General features: G+C 35.9%; 1 protein-coding gene across 1 annotated transcript in view; it reads left to right on the forward strand.

The window, feature by feature from the left end:
• The window catches only part of CFAP46 (cilia and flagella associated protein 46), a 107,410-nt gene that overhangs the window by 51,906 nt on the left and 33,779 nt on the right, over positions 1-21,725 (forward strand). Inside the window, exons 31-41 of the mRNA XM_087964261.1 lie at positions 971-1,072; positions 2,134-2,211; positions 2,301-2,465; positions 3,586-3,734; positions 11,356-11,454; positions 11,767-11,893; positions 12,145-12,291; positions 16,496-16,696; positions 16,984-17,096; positions 19,341-19,523; positions 20,699-20,834. Coding sequence (XP_087820387.1) covers positions 971-1,072; positions 2,134-2,211; positions 2,301-2,465; positions 3,586-3,734; positions 11,356-11,454; positions 11,767-11,893; positions 12,145-12,291; positions 16,496-16,696; positions 16,984-17,096; positions 19,341-19,523; positions 20,699-20,834 — 1,500 coding nt within the window. The remainder of the gene's footprint in view (positions 1-970; positions 1,073-2,133; positions 2,212-2,300; positions 2,466-3,585; positions 3,735-11,355; positions 11,455-11,766; positions 11,894-12,144; positions 12,292-16,495; positions 16,697-16,983; positions 17,097-19,340; positions 19,524-20,698; positions 20,835-21,725) is intronic.

The following is a 21,725-nucleotide window of genomic DNA, read 5'->3' on the forward strand; positions in this document are numbered from 1 at the left end:
AATTCAAAGCACTTACCTCAATCACATTGATCTTCCAAAAAGAATTATTGTAGCTTTTAATGAAGATAAGTTATATGCAAGTGTTTTCTTGACATACTTGAATGTCAAGTCTGTTCCAAAAACTTGTTCAAAAGAAATTCCCACTTATGTAGAATTACAGAATTTGTAATGCTATTAATCTGAACAAAAATGTATCTCATTTTCTGCTGGGTGCTGACATTATAACAAGATTTAATTGGAAACAAAATTACTCTACTTCTTTGATATTTTTATAAGTGCAATTATATTTGCCACACAAAACTATTTAAACTGAATCAGCAAACTTGTCAACATTAAGACAACAAAGGGCAATGAAGCTTTCAAAATTTCAGTCTTCTAGAGAAAAATGTAACCTAAATTGAAATATATCAAAATGAGTAAATCAGAACACAAATATAACAATGTATGTTAGCAGGAAAGTGGTAGATCACTTACTATTTTACAAACCTATTGGCTCATCCCAACCAAGGAAGAAAAACAGTCATAGTAAACACTAAACAGGCTTTTAGCCAGAGAGAAAGTAGTTTTTATGGTTCCACTCTTCATAGAAACCAATGTTCCCCTGCCATTTTAAGAAAAGATTTTTTTTAATTGCCCCTTAAAAATAGTAAAAATTTAGGGATTCAAAGTAGATCATACTGTACTCATTGGCTCAATTAAGTTTTTGAAAAATAAATATGAAAGATCCTTTTACTTTTCTATGAATTCTCTTAAACTAGCTTTTATTATGATACATGACATTAAAATTTATATATAGAAACTTTTTTGTATGGAAAGTAAAGGCAATCTGTAAATGTGTTTTAAAAGGGGGCTTTATTCTCAATAATATTATGTTTTATTTTCCATAACTAATTCAGCATTTAATTGGTTTTTTAAAAAAAATTCCTTGCATTTTTTTTTCTTCCCCAAAGTAAATGTAATTATTTTTCAGGTGTCATTCACAACAGTAGGATTGTTTTTAAAGGCACAGACCAAAGTTTCACCAGCTCAATCAGCAACTCCAAAATCAAAAGACAAAAAAGATGCAAAAAAGGTAATGCACCTCTCCCTCAAAAGCTGACATTGTCTTCATATCAGAACATTTCCTCCCATTGTGAGAGTTTGTGGAGGGGGGAGAAAACAATCACACATATGCCATAGTGTCATCATGCCAATGACATAGCTAACAGACATGGCACAATTTCATAATTGTGTTTACAGCTATGATGACATCATGAAGCATATGGCTTGTTGCAAATACTGCCAGGTTCCATAAATGTTATTTTATTAAGTAAGAGTACTGTTAGTACTTATAACCCATCGGTAGAGAACATCTGGATTTCTAGACTTGTTGGTTTACCAGGATTTATCAACATAAATTAGCAGAGTTAGTGCTCAGGATCATAAGGGTGATAATGCAGTAATATCTAGAGAGGTTAAACTTTGACACTTCCATTATTACATTTATATCTGAGAACATATTAGCAGTGAAATGAATGCTTTTTACTTGGAAACAAATGTATACATCAAATAAATGCTGCCACAGAACTTTACATTGTCAAAAACATTCACGAGCATAATCATCACAAATTTGGTAGTGACCATTTATTAGACAAAGTGAGATGGATGCATTCACAGAATCTTATTTATATAGACTCATCTGTCTAAAATTAAACTGATGCTTGATTGTCACCTTTTTGCTGTTTTTGAGCATCTTTTAATTTGTGGAGCATATAACAACTGTTTTATAATTCCTGTAATTTTTTTGTTGTTATTTATAGTATTTTAAGCCACCCAAAGTCATTTGGCAGAGAGATGAATGGCATACAGATTTAATAAATAAATAGTGAGTCTTTTCTTCCTCATTAGACTGAAGGATAAAACATTATCTCCTTACTGTTCCCAAATTTGGAGTTTCTATCCACTGAAGAAAGAAAGACAGTAAAGAAAGTCATTTTCACATAGCTAAAATATTACAGTACTTTTTATTATTATTTCTGCTTGGAAATCCAAGACGAGAAGAGTTGAGATTTATTTTAAGAAAAAAAGCATTAGTAGGACTGAATGCATTGTTACAAAAAAATCGATCACTGATTCTTTTTTTTCTCTCCAAAGCCTGATGCTACTCAAGGTTCAAGCCCTACAAGCCCTTCTAAGAAAGATAAAGATAAATCCCCAAAAGATGTAAAAAAGGTACATTTCCTTTAATGCAGTATTTTGATTTCATTTATGTTAACAAAGAAAGAAAGAAACTTTCTTAAACATAAGAGTCCAATTTTCAGGAACGCTCAGGCAGTAAAGAGAAGGTGAAAAGGAAGGGGCCAATTGATGCCTTGCCTGGAAATGTGGAGGAATGGGCTAACTATGAGTGCCCTGATGAGATGAGAGAAGCCTTTAAACAGGACTCAAGTGGCTGTGCTATAAACAGAGAAACCATTTTAGCACCTGTGAGTAATATCTTGCAATAGGACATAATTGAAATTATCTATTCCTCGCTCTTTTGTACTTCCAGCTGTGACTTATTTCTGGCTTCTTTTGTTCATTATTATTATATATTGAAGTTATAGGTAGTCCTTGTACAGTTCTGAACAAGTTTACTTAAGATTAATAACTACACCACTAAGTGAAGCATTCATTAAGTGGGAAATCCCATGATTATGACTCCTTTAAGATTGAACAGAGGTAAGACTAGTCACTTTCACACTTTCAACTTTTGCTTGGCTCCTAACTATTCCCATGCTCTTTGGAAAGCTTGAATGCCTGAATACTGTTTTGTACACATTGAAAACAATGCTACTGTGCTGGTAGCCAAGGGACTGGAAGCCAGACATTCTTTATAAACAGCTAACAATGCTCTCTTGAAATCTCTTCCTTTCCAGTCTCTCCACTCTGGGGGAAGGGAGAAGCAATTTCTATAGGCAATGTCTCCTTTACTTGACTCCTCCATGCTCCTAGAGAGCAGAGAGATTGAAGAGAAAGAGATTTCAAAAGAGTGCTGTAAGCTGTTTGCATAGAGTACCCAGCTGTCAGCCACAGCCAACTAGTGTGATTGCATTGCTATTGATGTGTAGAAGAGCAAACAGTTTGCTTTCTTGCAATCCCTTTTTCTCCAATCAATCTGCTCAGCAAGGGGAGAAAAAAAGAATAAAAACATAGGCACAAGACAACAGCTACTGTCCATATTAGCGATCACATGATTGAGGGATGCTGCAACGGTCATAAAAGGGTGTAAAGTTATTTTTTCAGCACTGTTGTAACTTCAAATGGTCTGACTGAATGGTGTATTTTTTTGTTGTAATATCTGCAAGTTAGTCCAAAGTGTTACATGTGCATGTAAGTAGCAAAGATAGTTTATTTAGTAGTTCAAAATATGAAATATTATTATCCTCACATTTGTGTAAGTACATGTTTACCCATTTGCAAACATTTACATTCTTAGTAGTACTGCCTTTGTGGGATTTATTTCAGGAGCCTTTTTTTTTTTTTTGAAGAATTGAAAAGACAAGTATTGTTGAGAGACAAGTATTGCCATCATAGTGAACTTGTCATTTATTCTTTTAATTTTAGACACGCACTTTATATTATTTAGACCTTTTACTTAAGGAACTACAGTCAATGTCGTGTACTCACATGACTCTTCCATTACTTCACTTGGCTGAAATCATTGCTCACGATGTCGTTGAAAGCAAAAGTCTGTCAAATCTCTACCATCTCAGGTCTGTATTCATTACTTTTTAGTAAATGTGAAGCATTTCAATGTCCTTTCTGGCCACTGATAAATTTTTGTTTGTTTGTTTGTTTGTTTTTATGGTGGAACATCTCAGCTCATGTTTTTCATTGCTTCTAAGCCCTTTAGATTGTATTGCATGCCAGTAGAATAGTTCTGCAAGTTTAAAGAGACTGGAATTGGAATATTTGCCCCAAGAAGTATTTGTTTAGAAACTTTTATGCTGAATGTATACTCAACATATATATTTATTTTGTTTATAACAATTATCGCTCTGTAGGATAAGAAGCTGTTTCAAAATAGCAATAGCAATAGCACTTAGACTTATAAACCGCTTCCTAGTGCTTTGCAGCCCTCTTTAAGTGATTTACAGAGTCAGCATATTGTCCCCAATAATCTGGGTCCTCATTTTACTGACCTCAGAAGGATGGAAGGCTGAGTAAACCTTGAGCCAGTGAGAACTGAACTGCTGGCAATCGGCAGAATTAACCTGCAATACTGCATTCTAACCACTGCACCACCACAGCTCTTAATACAGGTTGTCTTTTATGCATCTAAGACAATCTTCTAGAACTTTCTTGGTTCATGGTGTCCTAGCAGTTCAAACTGTGGCTTGCAGTGACTGATTAACTGTTCTCTTTTTAAGTAGTAAGTTCCCTGCAGCTATAGATTATTAACTAGAAATAAACCACCTTGAAAATAGTGGGAAGAAACATATGCTGTATGGGGTTGTTCTGTAAGCCATCTGAATATGAAACGAAGCACAAAAACTAAATTTATGGAATATCTATGTGAAATGAAATATGCTCTTTTTTTTTCTTTATAATTTTAATGTGAAATTTTTGAAGAGACTCCAAGGTGCATGAAACATACAGCTTACTGAACATTTACAGAAAGCAAATACTGAGACAGTTGTGCATAGAGTACAATGCAATGCAGGTAGTCCTCATCTTATGACAATTGGAACCAGAACTTCTATTGCTAAATGATGCAGTCATTTAAGTGTTGCAACTGATTTTATTACCTTTCTGCTGCAGTCATTAAGGAAATCACGCAATCATTAAGCAAGTTGTTAAATCACATAGTTGTTAAATAGGTCAGGTTCCCTATTGGCTTTGCTTGTTTGAAGCCCCCTGGGAAAATCACAATGGTGATCACATGACTCCAGAATGCTGCAATTATCATAAATACTTGCTGGTCACTGTGCTTGAATTTTGATCATATGACCACGGCTACTGCAACAGTTGTAATTGTGACAACCAGTCATAAGTCAGCTTTTTCAGTGCTTTGAACAATCATTAAATGAATGGTCATAATTTGAGGACTAACTGTAGATAAAACAAAATTCAAACTTAGTTCATTTTTCCTTATATCTCTAGTGAATAGATTGGCATTAAATTTATCTCTGTACCAATTTTCTCCCTGGAAAATTATTTTTTCAGGTACTGTACCAGCAAATACTTACTGAACCAATTGCAGCTTAGAATTAAAAGTTGCGAAATCATCTTGGCTCTCTTTCTCTTTCACATCACACCTTGTTCCTTTTCTCCTAGTGTCTTAATTCAGATTTTTAAAAGGCAAAGCCTGAAAAACACAGCAGCTGAGGGAATCTCTTCCTGCTGATATGAGCAGTGGCTTATCTCCTCCTAGAAGATTATGGGGGTATTTGTGTATGCCCTCTCTTTCGTGCTGGGGAAGCAAATGTGGATTCACAACGTATCTTGATTTTAAAAGAAATTTAAAATATCGTTCTGGATGGTATCAGAGATTAATCTTGGTTTCTTCCAGTACAAGAGAACTGAAAAGTAGCCTCAGCATATTTAAAACATTTAACTTGCTCTAGATCAGGGGTGTGAAATTGGCAGCTTGCAGGCCAGATGCATGATGTGCTGGCCACGCCCACCACAGCTCCACAAAGGCAAAAAACGCTGTGATACGTCATGTGACAGCAATGTGACATGGTGAGTTTAACACCCGTGCTCTAGATATTCATATTTGTTGGCCATTATTTCACCTGCGTCCAGCTATCATCTTGATTTTTTTCATTAGAAATAATAATCAACAGGCTATAGAGAAGAGTGTTAAATTCTTCCAGAGCTTGTCACTAGGAATCAAATCAAGCCTTGATTTAAGATCTACAATCAAGCACCAAGTTTCCTAAAGGGATGAAGAGCTGCTAATTTACTTCACTTTAATATGTTGGTCGAAAACTGATCTATTTGAACCCTACTTGCTCCTCTGACAGAATATTTTCCTGCATTAATTCATCTAACAGTTTCTAATGCAAACAATGTAATTGTAATTTGCTGGTCGTACTTTATAAATTGATTGAATGATAATTGATTGGATTAAATCCATCCTGTTTTTTTTTTTAAAAAAAATAGTTGCAATAATAGATCAGCCGAGTCCTCAGGGATGTGAAAGAAGCAGTCTAGAAAAGTGAATAAGGTCACCAAAGTTGGAGCTTACCAATCAATGTTCATTTTCAGTAGTTCAGTGTAATCATATATCCCCTAGGTGGGTTTTCCATTTTTCAATTGCGAGATTAATTTAGAAATGTCAAAGGAGGAAATTAGTGGCTGGCCATGAATACATTCTTGACTTAATTCAAAGATCAATATATTAGCTGAGTCATCACCAAAAATAGTTCAATAAATGCTTTTCCCAGACAGATAGTGGGAGTGTTTCCTCTATAATAGGTAGCTTTTAGGGGTTAGCCATAGGGTAGGCCTCAGAGGACTTAGCTCTAAATTGCCAGAAAGCCACAGAGCTTTGGTTTTTTTAATGATTTAAATTAATCACTGCCAACTATATAATTGTGTTTCCTACTTTGTTTTATACACACACAAATACATAGATATATTTCTCAGGCCATAATACAATTAGATTGGCTTTGATCCTGACATAATCAGAATTTGACACAATGAAATCATAAGTTAGATTTTATAATAGCAGTACTGTTACTGCTTTTGAAAATGATACACTGTCATATGCTGGATATTAGCAATTGGTTTTTCATATATGTGTATACCTTCTCATGACTTTCTTATCTACATTCATTTAATGAATACTCATTCAATGACCACTCAAAGTTGTAATAGCACTGAATGAGTGGTATTTATGATGGTCCTCAAAGTTCCGGCCATACCACCATCACCACAGTCCTATGATTGTGATCCTGATGCTTAGCAACCAGATTACACACCTTCCCCCACCCAGTAGCAGGCATCCCTGTTTCCGATGCACTCATTCTTCACCAGCCTGTTAATAAGCCTCCTGGAACTTGTGATTTCCTGCTGGCTTCCCCATTGACTTTGCTTGTTGGAAACAGCTGGAAATTGCAAGGTGATCTCCAACAACCCATGATCCTCACTTAGCAAAGCAACAGAACCGGTGAAGATTACCATCACTAAGTGATGTTGTTATGTGACATCACGCTTTATGACTACAATGCTAGCGACAGAAATTCAGGATCCCAATTACTGTCGTTAAGCAAGGACTACCTGTATTGGGGACAAGCCACTAGAATTGGGCATAAAATTAATTCTTATAACAAAACTCTTGCATTGCCCTTGCAATGCAGAAGAAAATGTTACGATACAATAACTATTCTGTGGTGGAAAAACATGCTGTCAAAACAATGTGATCACTAAGAAAAGCCACCTCACTTATCACATTGTTTGAGACCACAGTATGACCAATACATTAGTTTAGTTTAGTTTATTGTCATTGCACCTCGTACAACAAAATCAAACACCATCTTCAGTGCACATCATGACCATGACCATGAAAATAAACACAAACACACATCCTTCACCCTTCACACATTGAATCGGAAACCCCCAACACCACACCAACACTGCACTATACAGCAGAATTCAAAAGAGCTCCTGCCCTGGGATAGAAACTGTTTTTCAGCCTATTTGTCCTTGTTTTTATTATTCTGTACTCTCTACCAGATGGTAATAGTTCAAAAAAAAAGGTTCCCAGGATGAGATGGATCTTTGAGAATGTTCTGAACTTTCTTAAGGCAGCGGGAGCTATAAAGTTCTTCCAAAGAGGGGAAAGGGCAACCAATGATCTTCTGGGCAATGACATTAACCCTCTGGAGTGCTTTCCTATCTGCCACTGTGCAATTGGCAAACCATACAGAGGTGCAGTATGTTAAAATGCTCTCCATGGTGCAGCAGTAGAAGGTCACCAGCAGTTTTCCATTCAGTTATTTTCTGAGAAGTCTCAGGTAGTATAATCTCCGCTGGGCCCTTTTGACCAGGGCTGCAATGTGGGCACCCCAGGTCAGGTCCTCTTTTAGGGTAACACCCAGAAACTTAAAACTGGCCACTTGCTCCACTCGGTCTCCATTGATAAGCAAGGGCTTATCAAGGGCTTACTATTTATTCTGGATCCTTAGTCCCCATTCTGATCCATATCAACCACTTCATTTGTAGAATTTGATCAAGCCTTTTGGAAAGATGAGTTAATTACTATCTGTGAAAACTGATACCCTTAGACCAACTATGGCAGTGAGGGCTAATATTTTCATCATCGCATGCCAAAAGTGTGTGTGTGTATGCACACATGTGCCTGCACCCATAATGCAATGCACATGCGGTCCCACCCCCTGCACATGTGCGTGCCCCTCGCACTGTGCACTGCGTGCCTCTGTGCATGCATGCGCAACCTCCCATGCTGCGTGCCTCTGCGCATGCTCGACCCACCCCCCTGCGCATGCGTGCATCACATGCACATGCACCTCCCCTATGTGCGTCTCTCCCCATGCATACACAGCAGATACCCAACAATGAGCTGGTTGGTGGGGGCATGCGCGGATATGCAGTGGATCTGTTCCAGGTGACGGTTCACGTGCCGGCAGAAAAGGCTCTGCCTGCCACTTCCAGCACGCATGTCACAGGTGCACCATCACGGATCTATGGCAACGTAATCTGTATAGCAGTGGCTATTGAAGTGATTAATTGAAACATTCTAGAGTTGAAATTACCCAGTAATATGGTTACAGTCCTAGGATGTTTCAGTCTATGATTGCACTATATTGCACTCTGTTCACCTGAATATGACTATATTCAAGTGAACAGAGTCATATTCTTGCTATTTTGCTTGAAATAACAACACCTGTAGAGGAAAGTAAGCATTTATGACCAAGTAGCTTCATTCTAGCTACAAACTTTGGGCCATCTCAAGCAAGTTGCATAAGGTAAACTTACTTCTTAATCCCCAAAGTTTATTTGAGAGGAGAACAGCAAGACCTTTCCACCCATGTCTACTGGTATGCAGCCTCAGAAGAGTCAACTGCATTGCCTCTCAAATCAAAATTTCCTTGAGCCCATGTCTTTGCTAAAATAATAGCATAAGATTTAATTTTGAATGAATGTTTGTCACTTTTAGAAGATTTTGGCAACATTCCAAAACTATTGTTGAGCTCCCTGCCATCATTTGGTGAACTTTGGAAAGAGTTCCCCAATGAGGGCTATTTATTCATATACATTAGGGTTTCTATCTTCAAAACGATCTGAGAATAAACATTTCCAAATGAGCTGATAGTCAGCTCCTTACCTATTCAATAGAGCAAGAGTCGCCAACCTTTTGGACCTCAGGGATCACCAAACTCATAATTTTAAATCCCAGGGACCACTAACCGGTTCTGTGGGCGTGGCTTAATTTGTGGGTGTGGCTTGGTGGTCATGTGACTGGCGGGGCATGGCTTGTATGTAAATATTATAAATATTCATATAAATATTGAATTTTCTATAAAAAAGAGCAACTTTTACCCAAAATCAGGCAAAGCAGGCAGGCAGATTGAGTTGCTCACAGAATCACAGATTCATTCAGAGATCTACCTATCTGCCATCAGCTAGCTCAGTCTGTCACATAAAATCTGCTTGCAAGCAAACTCACAAAATTAACTCACAACACACCATGTATGTAAATATTGAATTTTTTATAAAAAAGAGCAACTTTTATCCAAAATCAGTCAAAGCAGGCAGATTGAGTTGCTCACAGAATCATTCAATGATCTATCATCGGCCATCGGCTAGCTCAGTCTCTCAAATTTGCTTGCCATGAGTCTGCACTGAATTTGCTTACAAGCAAAACTTCAGTCCTAAGGGAGGTTCGGCTGTGCTTAAAAGCAGAGCCGAAGATCTAAAGACTAGCTAGAAAGCAAGAAATCCAACCATTTTCTGCTTCCTAGCTAATCTAAATCTCCCAGCACAGCAGAACAGGTGATGGTCTGAAGAAGGAAAAATAGAAATTTAGCAGGCAAGTTTGCCAGGTAAGGAGTGAGTGAGCGGGGAGGGTTCCCGCGGGCCATGTGGGCTCAGCCTTGTGTTTCTGCACAGCCTGGATTAATTGCTTTGGAGGGGTGCTCTGGGGGTGATATTTCTCTGCGGCCCACCAAAATTTTCTCACGGCCCACCAGTGGGTCGCGGCCCACCGGTTGGCGACCGCTGCAATAGAGAGTGACCGGCACATTTGGCAGTAAATTTTGTCTCTAAGTCAGTAAATTGGAAACCCCATAGACAACAATACCCATAAGCCACTCATCGGTGTGGGGGGAAGGACTCCTCTCTTCTTTTGGGGATCTTCTGGCTGCCTCTCTACTAGGGGAAGAATTTCTATTTGCTCAGTTTCATCTTTCCATAAGCATTCATTTTCAGGTTCTCATGGATATGCTCATCTAAATATCTAGAAGATGCTAGGTTGGGAAGACGACCTAGAAATGTATTGCATACATTTAGTGGGAGTCATTCGTGCAGATAGGATGTAATACTTAGTTTAGAATCTTGATTGTAGAATAAATAATGTTTGAAATTAGGGTCTCCCAAAAATACATTGGTTTATGCCAAGCATATTCCTTTGCAAACTTTAGGTATCAAATAAATACTACCCTTTTGAGAAGTGATAAGAGGGTGGTGGATATGTTGCAATAGAAACCAGTACTTGGAAGCTGCTTCTTCCATATTTCATTGCTTTTTATGTGACCAAAGCATATACAGAAACTCAACTGTCAATGGGTATGGAGTCCTTTGCTGGGAGATGTAACAGGTAAAAGCATTAAACTTTTAAAAGCAGCTTTTCCCAGCCGCTTTTCCACTTCAGTTGTAATCACAGACATCATTGGCTACTTTGGGTAAGTTTCATCTGAGTTTCCCAGGCAGGCAGAGATATCTGTGTGATTCTGACTATGAGAACTAATTTTGATATTGTTGAAAGTTTTGTGCTGAGTAATTTTCCAATTTATTGAAGGTCAAATTATATTGCTTCTTTTAAGCAATGGTTGATAACTCAGCCTATTACATCGCTGCTTTAAAATGTGAAGTCTAAGTTAAATACAATTCTAAATGGATCTAGGAATAATCCATTTTTTTTTCAATTAGGCTTCACAATTGAAGTTCTCTCTGCATCTCCTCCTCTTGCTCTTTAAAAGCACTGTTGACTGATTTGTTCTTATTGGAAACATCACTTGCTCTTTTATGTGGATTTGAATCAATTTTTTTCTTTGTCAGTATATACTGTATGAATGCTTGCATCTGGGTTATATATATATGATACCAGTGTTATACTGCAAAAAGATGTCTCGTTTGCTTTCACAGGCTTGCCAAAATATGTTTAGATTTAAAAATGTATCAAGCAGCATCTTTCCATGAAAAGGCAGTGGGTGACATCTTTATTAATGAAAAGGAACAAGGAAGGTATGTAACAAATGGCATAATTAAGTGACAGGTTTGTAGTCATAACAAATTGGTATATGTTCCAGTCTAAAGTAGCCTATATGGAGTACTCAGATCATTCGTAAGTACTTTTCCAAAATTTGTTAAAATCCCATCTCATCTCTTTCATACAGTTCCACAATTGATTGCAGCAATAAGTTTTATAAATATATAGGTTATTATGCTGGCATAACAAAGTTATGGATTAAGGATACCATACCTGATAGTAGGCTAATATAATGGGGTTTTGTGTCTATACACCACTTACATTAATATTTTCTTTCCCTGTTTCAGATTTAGACAAGAGATTGCATTTAAAAATGAGAATGCCATACAGGATAATCAAATGGAAAATAAAAATTTTGATTGGACAGAACTAGATATAGAGCAAAGAAAGAAGCTATTTACTGCAAAAGATAAGGTAACCAATATCCCTCTTCTACATACGCATGAAAGTTGCAAGGCAACTCAACCCATTTTTCTGCCTATATATATTTTTATTGCTCTTCTAATAAAAAAGGCAAACTATAAAATTAACTATATACTGTGCTATATACCCTGATTGAGCTTTTAAGTACATATCATTTTAACATAATTAATGTTAACTTATAATTAATGATTTAAAATGTAGATATTTTAAAAAGAATAATTTCTATAATAAATCATTTGCAGTTTTTGGAACTCAATGCAGTTACTGAAAAAGAATTAAATGGGCTTTCTCTCCCCTACTTGTGGATAGAAAAGGCTGAAGTATTAATCCAACTATGTTTATATCAGCCAGCAAGATTACTACTCTCAGAAGCTCATCAAGCAACTCAGGTAACTTAATTATCATTATTATTTTTTGTTACCAATTGTTTCTTTTGATTTGTCATTTCCAGGAAATATTTATCCTATAACTATCAATAAGAGGAAAAACTGTGACTAGTCTTACAATAGTAGGTGCACAACTTTTGATCAGCAGTAGCATACTGTAATTGTCAGAAATTCAAGTGACTTGGCCTTGTTTCAGTTTGTCAAATTTCAGAGCTTTTTAAACTTAAAAAAAATAAAATAAAGCTGTATCTACAGAATATCTACTGTTTCCCATACAAGGATTAAAGGTATAAGCCTATTTGGAAGACATAGAGATAATGGGTGAAAATTTAATTGAAAGGGATTCTGCAAGGATACATAAGATAGTATTGTTATATTAGAACTAGAAATAAACTTAGAAAATGTGAAACAAGTGTGATTAAAATGATAGATAAAATACTCATTGTAATGTAATGGAATGTTTGTTAATAAATAAATGAAATAAAGAGAATGAGAGAATGAAATTAGGAAAAGATGGGAACATTTTAATTATTATTAATGAGTTATAAAAATTTAAGTGAAGAGGAATATGAAAGAAATATGAAAAAATTATGGAAATATAAGTGTTCCTAAGGAAGTATGATATCCCCTTGAAAAGAAATGTTAAAGATGTTAAAGATTATAACTAACATTAATGATAGAGAATAGCATAAGTATTTTATTTATTATTGTTATATATACTTTCTCTTTAAGAACTTAGTGTGTATTTTAAGAATATACCAAGCAGAATTCGACTGGAAGTTATGTGTTATATTGAATGTTATAATTGTAAAGGCATAAATTGAAGTTTAAATGAGAGTTGAATGGACAAAAATTAAAAGATACAAAGGTGTCATACTCCAATCAGTAACTACAGGGGAAAATTTTGTTTAATGAGAAAAGAAAATATGAAATTGAAACAGGACAGACAAAAGTATAAATATGATGACTAGAAAGATATTGAAACTTAGAAAAAGATACATATAATTGAATTTAGAAAGGAATGAGATAATTAAAAGCAAGGTTGAGAAAACTAAGGGAAGGGAAAATTATTGAGAAAATGTTAAAATAGTAATAAGATATGGAATAGAACATTAAGATGAATATGAAATTGAGTTTGTGTCTGTATGGAGAAGTGATAACCCGGGACCATGTTATTCTCAAAAAAAGATATTTTATTTATATTATTTTTTGTGAAAACTTAAATACATTTTTTTTAAAAAAGAATATCCACTGTTTTCCAAAAGAAGAGCTGAATTGAAAGATCACCTAAGGTGTAAAGTATATGTAATATTTAAATTTCATTGTTGAATTCCCAAAAAGAACTCTTATATGGATTCATTGAAAGAGCAATGATAACCCTTTGAAATGCCATACCTCATTACAGGATTGCTGTAATGAGATTAATATCAGTTTTTATAATTAATTGATAATTAATTTTTCTTTTTGAAATTATAAATGATTTGATGTAATTGAAGGGGAAAGTGCCATGCGGAATCTGATTTAAAAGGTATATGTGTGTTATGTAGTTGTTAGGAGATTATTGTTATTAATTCTTAAGGTGATAACTAAAAAGTTAAATGATTACTGGGATTTAAAGACGAACTAACTAAATGAAATATAAGGTATTGGGTGGCACACTCTAATTGGTAATTGTGGGGGAAACTTTTTTGAAATGTTTGAATTGAGATGGAATTCTTGAAATGATGAAATAAGAATATGCAATGAAATTGCAAACCTGACAGATAAAAGTATAAAGCACAATGAATATGAAGATATGAAAATTATTTAAAGTTAAAGGAAATAGGTTAAGAAATGAATTGAAAATATATAAAATAAGTTTGAGAAAAGTATTTGAGAAAATTAATAGAAAATTGAAAAGTAATGATAAGATATGAAATTAAATGTGAAAAATAAATATGTAATCAAGGTCATGTTTGTATGGAAATGTGAAAACCTGGAATCATGCTGTTCACTAAAAAAAAGATGTTTTTGAAATGTGGAAAAATAAAATAAAACTTTTTATTAAGAAAAAAAGAAATGCCATACCTCCTAAGATTTGATTTGTTCTTGATCCAATCAGTGTCAAGGTTCCAATTAATATGTCCCATTCAATAAGAACTCCAAGGCAGGCATATTCCTCAAGGAACATTTTATTGGAACATATCAAATTGGCATTTTCTTGGTGGAAAACTGGCTCTAGGTTCCCACCGGTTTTATATCCAATTAAAAGTAAAACTTTGTCACTTACCCCCAGAATCACCCATCACATGCTCCAATCAGCATGTAGCCCAGTTGTTAGGTGACCTCAGTCATCTCCTTTCAAGCACCTGCATCAACGTCCTTGATTCCCAGGAGAAATAATTTTATTTTGGCTACAATACCCCAGCTATCTCTACACCCCGCTCCCTCGCCCCTTTGCTCCAGGCTGTGTCAGCCTTGAAGCTGTGAGAAAAAGAAACTCCCTAGAGAAAAGCTACAAAAGAAAATGGCCCCAGTTCAGCCGACTTCAGGGTTGACAGTCAGCTTTTCAGAAAGACTTGGTTGTGTTTCCAGATGTGATGGTCATGAGATGTGGCTTTTTTTTGTAGGTATTGCTGTTAATGATTTTTTTAGGATCTTTCTTCCTATCAAGCTCATAAACTGAGAAAAACTTCTTATACTAGATTAGAGAACTTCACTTGCTTACCCTCCCATAATATTTTGACAGGCACAACAAAGGAGTAAAACATATAGTCTCAGAAGACTAACAACTTAAAAGTTTTTTGTATCCCTTTTCCTCATACAGGAGGAGGACTTGCACCATTTCTGATTTTTTAACACTTTTTGGAACAGATTACACAGTGTAATTCTTTTGCAGCTATATGAGAGGACATCCAATGCTTTTCTTTAGATCAGGGGTGGGAAACGGTGGCCCTTCTGGGAGTTGAAGTCCACAAGTCATAAAGGGGCCATCGTTTCCCCATCCCTGCTTAGATGAAGAGCAACTGTGAGAGCAAGAGGGAGTTGCGTTCCTAGCACAGCCACACTATGAATGGAACTTAACCCAGACACCTAGAAACAGCAGATCAAGGAACAGGGGTAGTAGCATTTTGCCAGATCAGAAAGACCAAAAGATTTCAGAAATAAGCTTAATAAAAGACTCATAAAGACAGATGTCTGTTCAACTAAGCAAAACTAGACAAGAAAGTGAGATTCTCCATTAACTATACCACTAGAAAGATATGTGTTATGAATCTGGTGTTGCTACATCTTATAGCCTGTGGCTTTGGTTTTTTTTTTTTTTAAAATGTATTATATGCCATTAATGGCTCAGAGTTGCTCTAATCTGGGCAGTCATACAAAACAACTAAATATAAATAAATAAATACTAATTTTAAACATTCAGATCATTTACCTCTTTCAATAAACATTAAAAATTAAGTACTTCATTTGAATTAAAGGATTACTTAAAGCTGCAACTGCTGAACTTGCCATCTTCTTTCCTAAAGAAAGGTAAAGACTTCCTTAAGTAAAAACCGATTTAGCAACTATTGCCCAAATTATTCAAATTAGCAACTATTATTCAAATTATTCACACCCTTGTTTTAAAAACTAAACAAAATATTGAGCCAAGTTTATCTAGTAGTTTTAGCGCAGATGTAAGCCCCTCTGAATTCAATGAGACTTAATTCAAGGTAGGTGTATAGAAAATTGCAGCTTAAGAAGTCTGCTTCTTTATGACTCGAGTTTCGGAAAGAGTGAATTCTGTGATAAATTGTCTTAGCTTAAGTAAGCTATTCTTCGTTTCCTGATTCAATTTAATTGAAATTATTCTAAAAAAGTTTTTCATGCCATAAATGACAGAAACTTGGAGATAGGTTCTGAAATCTGTTGCTTGCAATATATAAAGACCTAGAGCAAAATCGGAACTGCATGTATCAACTATTAAGCAGACTAAGCACCAGGCATCAGTCCAAAGGGGACACCATAAAGTTGAGAAAGAAAGAAAAAATCAATGAAGATTTATAAAAAAATCTTGTATGTACAAAGGAGGGGAGCACCAAGATTTGTCACTACTTAGGGCACCAGTGAGCCTTAATCCTCCACTGACTGAATGGGATGGAATGGGATGGAGTGCTCTGGCATGTTCTTGATCATAATGTTCCAACTTATGTTTGAAAGCATATTTGAAATCTCTTCTTTTTAGGAAATGAATGATCCATGTGGTGTATCACGATGCCTTTATCTTCTAGCTGTACTAGCTAATTTAGAAAAAAACCATGGCCAAGCAAAAGCACTGCTTGAAAAGGCCCGCTTGATAGGTGGAAATGAACAGTTTTGGTGCAATAGCACTTCTGCTCTCACCGATGCAATTTTAGGAGACGACCAGGAAATAAATGAAAAAATGGTAAGTAAATAATTCATTTATTTACGTAATTCAAATATCCGGTAGTGCATTCAGTATGTATCTTACAGTTGAACAGATTACTCTTTTCATACTAACAATCAATACAGGCAATCCCCTTTTAGTAACCACAATTGGTCTGGAGTAAAATGGTCACTAAGTAAAAACCATGTGACCACAACTGTGTTTACGGTTTTACTCCAGCTTTCTGTTGCTTTACAGAATCAGAGGGATATACAGTTTATCTTGAAATATATTGTCAGTATTTTTGACAACCAGTTTTCTCATAGATGCAGGCTTGCCATTTTCTGCAAAAAAACATAAACGCCTTGAGGCCGTTATTGAAGGAAAGACCCAACCGAGAATCTGAAGTGGGTTTTATAATTGCATGCTTTGAAGCCAGGTAATGATTACAAGTTAAGACAGTATTGTAGCTTGGCTTTACTTTTATGATCAAGTAATAATGCAATCCTCCACACGCCTCTTCGGAAATAACATTGCACCTTCCTCAATCTATTAACCTAGTTTAATAAAGTCATGCCTGCTTTGAAAATGATGCAGGTGTTTTTTTTTAGGTCTTGTGTGTGAGCAGATGTGCTCTTTGCTTTAAAGCAATCCAACTTTTTTTCCCCAGAATTCCACATGGGCCTAGAAAAAAATATTCTTCTGCTTTAAGGAGATAATGCCATGTGACTGTGAAAACAGGAGGCTCTGGATTGAATAACATCTTTGCAGATCCTCCTAAATTATCATTAGCAAGGAGGCTTGCCTCAAGTGCAATCACCAGCATCTAAGCCAGGGCTATCAAACTCGTGGCCCACGTGCTGGGTGCGTCACATGCTGGCACGCCCATGCCCGGTTTAGCAATGGGGGAAAAAGTCCTGATACATGACGTCGCCATGACAACGTGAATTTGACACCCCTGATCTAAGTGAAGGGAAAGGTTTTAAAAAAACTAAGATGGCACTTGCAGCTGTGTGAGTGAAGGTCTGCCCCTTTTGTATATTGAACTTTTTTTTGTGTTGCCATAGAAATAATTTCCTGTCACTTAAATAAACTGTCACTTGCCTGGATTAGTTCTTGCAGGATTTTTTTGGCCAGGTTTTTCAGAAAAGGTTTGCCATTGCCTCTTTCCTAGGCCTGAGAGAAAGTGATTGACCCAAGGTCGTCTAGCTGGCTTTGTGGCTAAGGTGGAACTAGAACTCATAGTCTCCCAGTTTCTAGCCTGATGTTTTTTTAATCCCTACACCAAGCTGGTTGTCTGCATTGCAGATACAATATGCATAGGGGAATCCTGGACTTTGACTGCACTGCCATGCCAGGCCACTGTCTTATCACTTTTGATCTCACCCGCAAGGGATGCTGTTGAGTGCAGTAACAATATTTTTTTTGTTACACAGGCCATTATATAGAGATATTATTTCTATACAGGTAGTCCTTGATTTCCGACCACAATTGAGCCCAGAATTTATGTTGCTAAGTGAGAAATTTGTTAAATGAGTTCTGACCCATTTTACAACTTTTCTTGCCACGTTTGTTAAGTGAATTACTGCAATTGTTAAATTAATACCATGATTGTTATGTGAATCTGGCTTAATACCATGATTGTTACTTTGCTCATCAGAAGGTTGCAAAAGATGATTACATGATCCTGGGACATTGTAAGTGTCATAAATATGAACCAGTTGTCAAGCATCCAAATGTAAATCATGTGACCATGGGGACGCTACAGTGGTCATAAGTGTCAGGCTCCAGACACGCTGCAACATGCGCCGGAGCCCGAGAATGATGTCGGGCGCCTGAGGAACTGCTATTTACCTCGACGACGCCCCAGCCACCACTATGGAGAGACTAGGATGATGTCATCAGGAGGCGACAGGGAGATTGCAGCAGGCTGGGAATGGGTGGCAGCTACTGAATCCAGGAGAGATGAGCGGTGGCTGACATTCGGAGGAGAATGGCCATGGTGGTGGGCAATCTGGGCACAATCGCGGGATAATAAGGAAGGATAGTAAGCCCACAGGTGAAGGGAGCTGTAGATAGGCGGATGTTAGTATAATGAAGGACCGGATGTTAGGCAGATTAGATGAGTGGGAGGGGCAGAACTAGGGTATTTAAAGCACTGAGAGGCAGTGGCTCTCAGCATTGGCTTTATTTGGAAAAGTCCTTACTTGCTGTTGCATTGTTTTGGTTGCTGGAATAAAGCGTAGATTACTCCAAACTGTGAGTCCTGGCTGCTTTTACCAGGTGGGAGACCAAGTCTGAAAAAAGGGTCATAAGTCACTTTTTCAGTGAAGTTGTATGTAACTTTGAACAGTCAGTAAATGAACTGTTGTAAGTTGAGGGCTACCTGCATAGAGAAATTATAAATAAAAGGTCTGCCCAACTTTCACTTTTGGTCATAGATTTATTTGATATTTATTGATTCATTCAATTTTTTTACAAACAAGCTGAAATTTATTTTTTGCCACTGAGTATAACATGAGATTTTTCTGCTTTTTTGATTTGCTGTACTAATTAATTAATTAATTAATTAATTAAAAGTTAGTCAAGCTATTTTTATAGCATTAAGAAGAGTTACTTAAATATATGTGCTACTATGGAGGAACCCCCTGACCTTATATTGCTCATATACTCTTCTGTGCAGGAAAGCATATATACAGATAGATTTGGTTAAATATCTCATTAATACTAGTGGTTTTTCTGAAGAGTTGGCAACAATATTGCTGGAATCCTACGATAAGTTAATTCACATACAGAAGATCTTCCTTTCTTATGGATATAAAGATCGTAGTGCTGATGCATTGATGGCATGTGCAAATATTCATGGGTAAGTCCTCAGATAGAATTTTTCATAAATACATGCATATATACCATGGTATTATTCATTTTTTAAAGCAGCATTTTTTAAGTAACATTTCACAGAATGCGGAAAGGAACAGAAAAGAGTCAAAGAAATTAAAAGCATGAGGTAAGAAAAAGAAAGGGAAGCACCATTCATTTCTTCAAGCTTTTCCATCCTTGTAGGCCAGGCCTGTCAAACTGGCAGCCTGCGAGCTGGATGCATCATACACAGGCCATGGCCACCCTAGCTCCACAAAGGCAAAAACACGATATGTCACGATACACAATCAAGTTTGACACCCGTGTTGTAGGCTATTTTTGCCTGTTTATATACTTCACACATTTCCTTTTGTTCTTTAAAATTCTCATTTCTCTCTTTTTGAGGATCTTATCAGTTCCATCCAAACATGATTCACGTGGTCTTTCCCTTCGTTTCAACCCATTCACTCTTCCTTCATGTATTTGTCCTGCAGTTCTGTTATTCTTTTTTTGTTTTAACACACATATTTTTAAGCATCCTATTCTTACTGCATTGTTTTGAATACTCCTGAATAGGTAAATCCACACTATAGGCAAAAATAATTTTTTACACACAGCCATTTTCACTTATTTTGAGAAGTATTAATTCTTTCATTTCTTTCATATATCAGTGAATTTCTGGTAGTATTTATGGGTCCTAAAAATTGACATTGTTACGTCTTTATTTTTTTAATATCTTTATTTTTTACATATTTAGTAAATATTCTACCAAGATACACAAGTTAATTTACTTTTTCATTTATGTACAGTATGACATTAAGTTATTCATTCCATTTCTCCTGTCAAATACAACTGCTTTGGGTTATAGAAAATGATTCCCATATCTACAATACAATGCAGCATGGCAAATATAAATACAGACTGTCTTCTAAAGGTCATGTACGTATATGCTGGCCATCTCACCAATAAGGCAACTCTATGCTTAAACTACAACATGTGTAAAAAAGAAAACATCGGAAACTCAAAAACTCTTTTTCAATATCCTTTTTCATCTCTTTTTTTTAGCTATTTTAAGTAATTTGATTTTGGTAAGTTTGTATTGCTTATTTGTTTTCTTTTTCCATTCTATTTTATTTAGAAAGGTACTAAATATTCTTTCTGTTTAAAATGTATTTTTTACAGGATACTTGGTAAATATACAGAACTTGCTGCAGACAAGCAGAGCCATTTCATAGATGCATATAGTTTAGCACAATGTGCAGTATCACAAATGGAAGAGCTTTTTCAACATATTAATAATATACTTCCAATTAATGAGGTATGATGTTTATGTGTCAGCATCCACAACACGGAGACTATTGCTAAATGGAAATATTAAAGTATCTCAGAAATACAGGATCGTGTAGATATAAACTGAAAGTATGACAGGTCTTCAGTCCCAAATCCAGTTGAAGCAGTCCCCAATTCAATGTGTGATCCAAATGTTAATTTTGATTGTAAATCCAACTTTTCCATTGATAAGAATTGGAAATCAACAAACAGAACTTCTTTTTTTTCTGTTCAATATAACTTTATCAAAATATTGCAGAATCGTCATGTTTTGGAGATCAGTGTGAAAATTTCAGACAAAATTACAACATTTTAGCAGGTGGATTATTGGCAATTGCCTTACCTGGAAACACCAAATTCACTACTTTTCAGTTTAATTTAAGGTTTTTGGTTTTTGCTAGTTGAAGAGCCCTTGATGACAGAATTATACGTATATAAAGGACATCCCAAACATTTTAATGCACATATAGGCTATCAATCAGACAATCTGCCTTTTCTCCCTCTCCTCACGCAATCTACAATGCCAAAATATGGTTTCTGTTGTTCCATGTGGTATAAACATGGAAGCTGTTGTTTAACTTAAGCAGATCATATTGTAATTAGCAATCCAAAGCCTCTTTTTCTGCACATCACCATATTTAGGTTTGTGTATCAGTTCATATTTCGTTTAGTTTACTTCAGTTTAACTCCTGAATCTATCCAAATATGTCTAATTCAGTTTAGGATTGAGCTAAATCTGAAGTACATTCAGGCTCTAAATAGTGAACATGTATAACCACCAGTGATCTTTATCAATATTCAGTACAGGACTTCTTTAAGTTTGGAATTTTCATGCCAATCTTCTTGTGAAAAGTGTGTGTGTGTATGTGTCTGAAATGTT

The sequence above is a fragment of the Notechis scutatus genome, chromosome 4 (assembly GCF_049901735.1).
Source record: "Notechis scutatus isolate UNSWTSFEM ecotype Mainland chromosome 4, rNotScu1.2, whole genome shotgun sequence".
Taxonomy (NCBI): Eukaryota; Metazoa; Chordata; class Lepidosauria; order Squamata; family Elapidae; genus Notechis; species Notechis scutatus.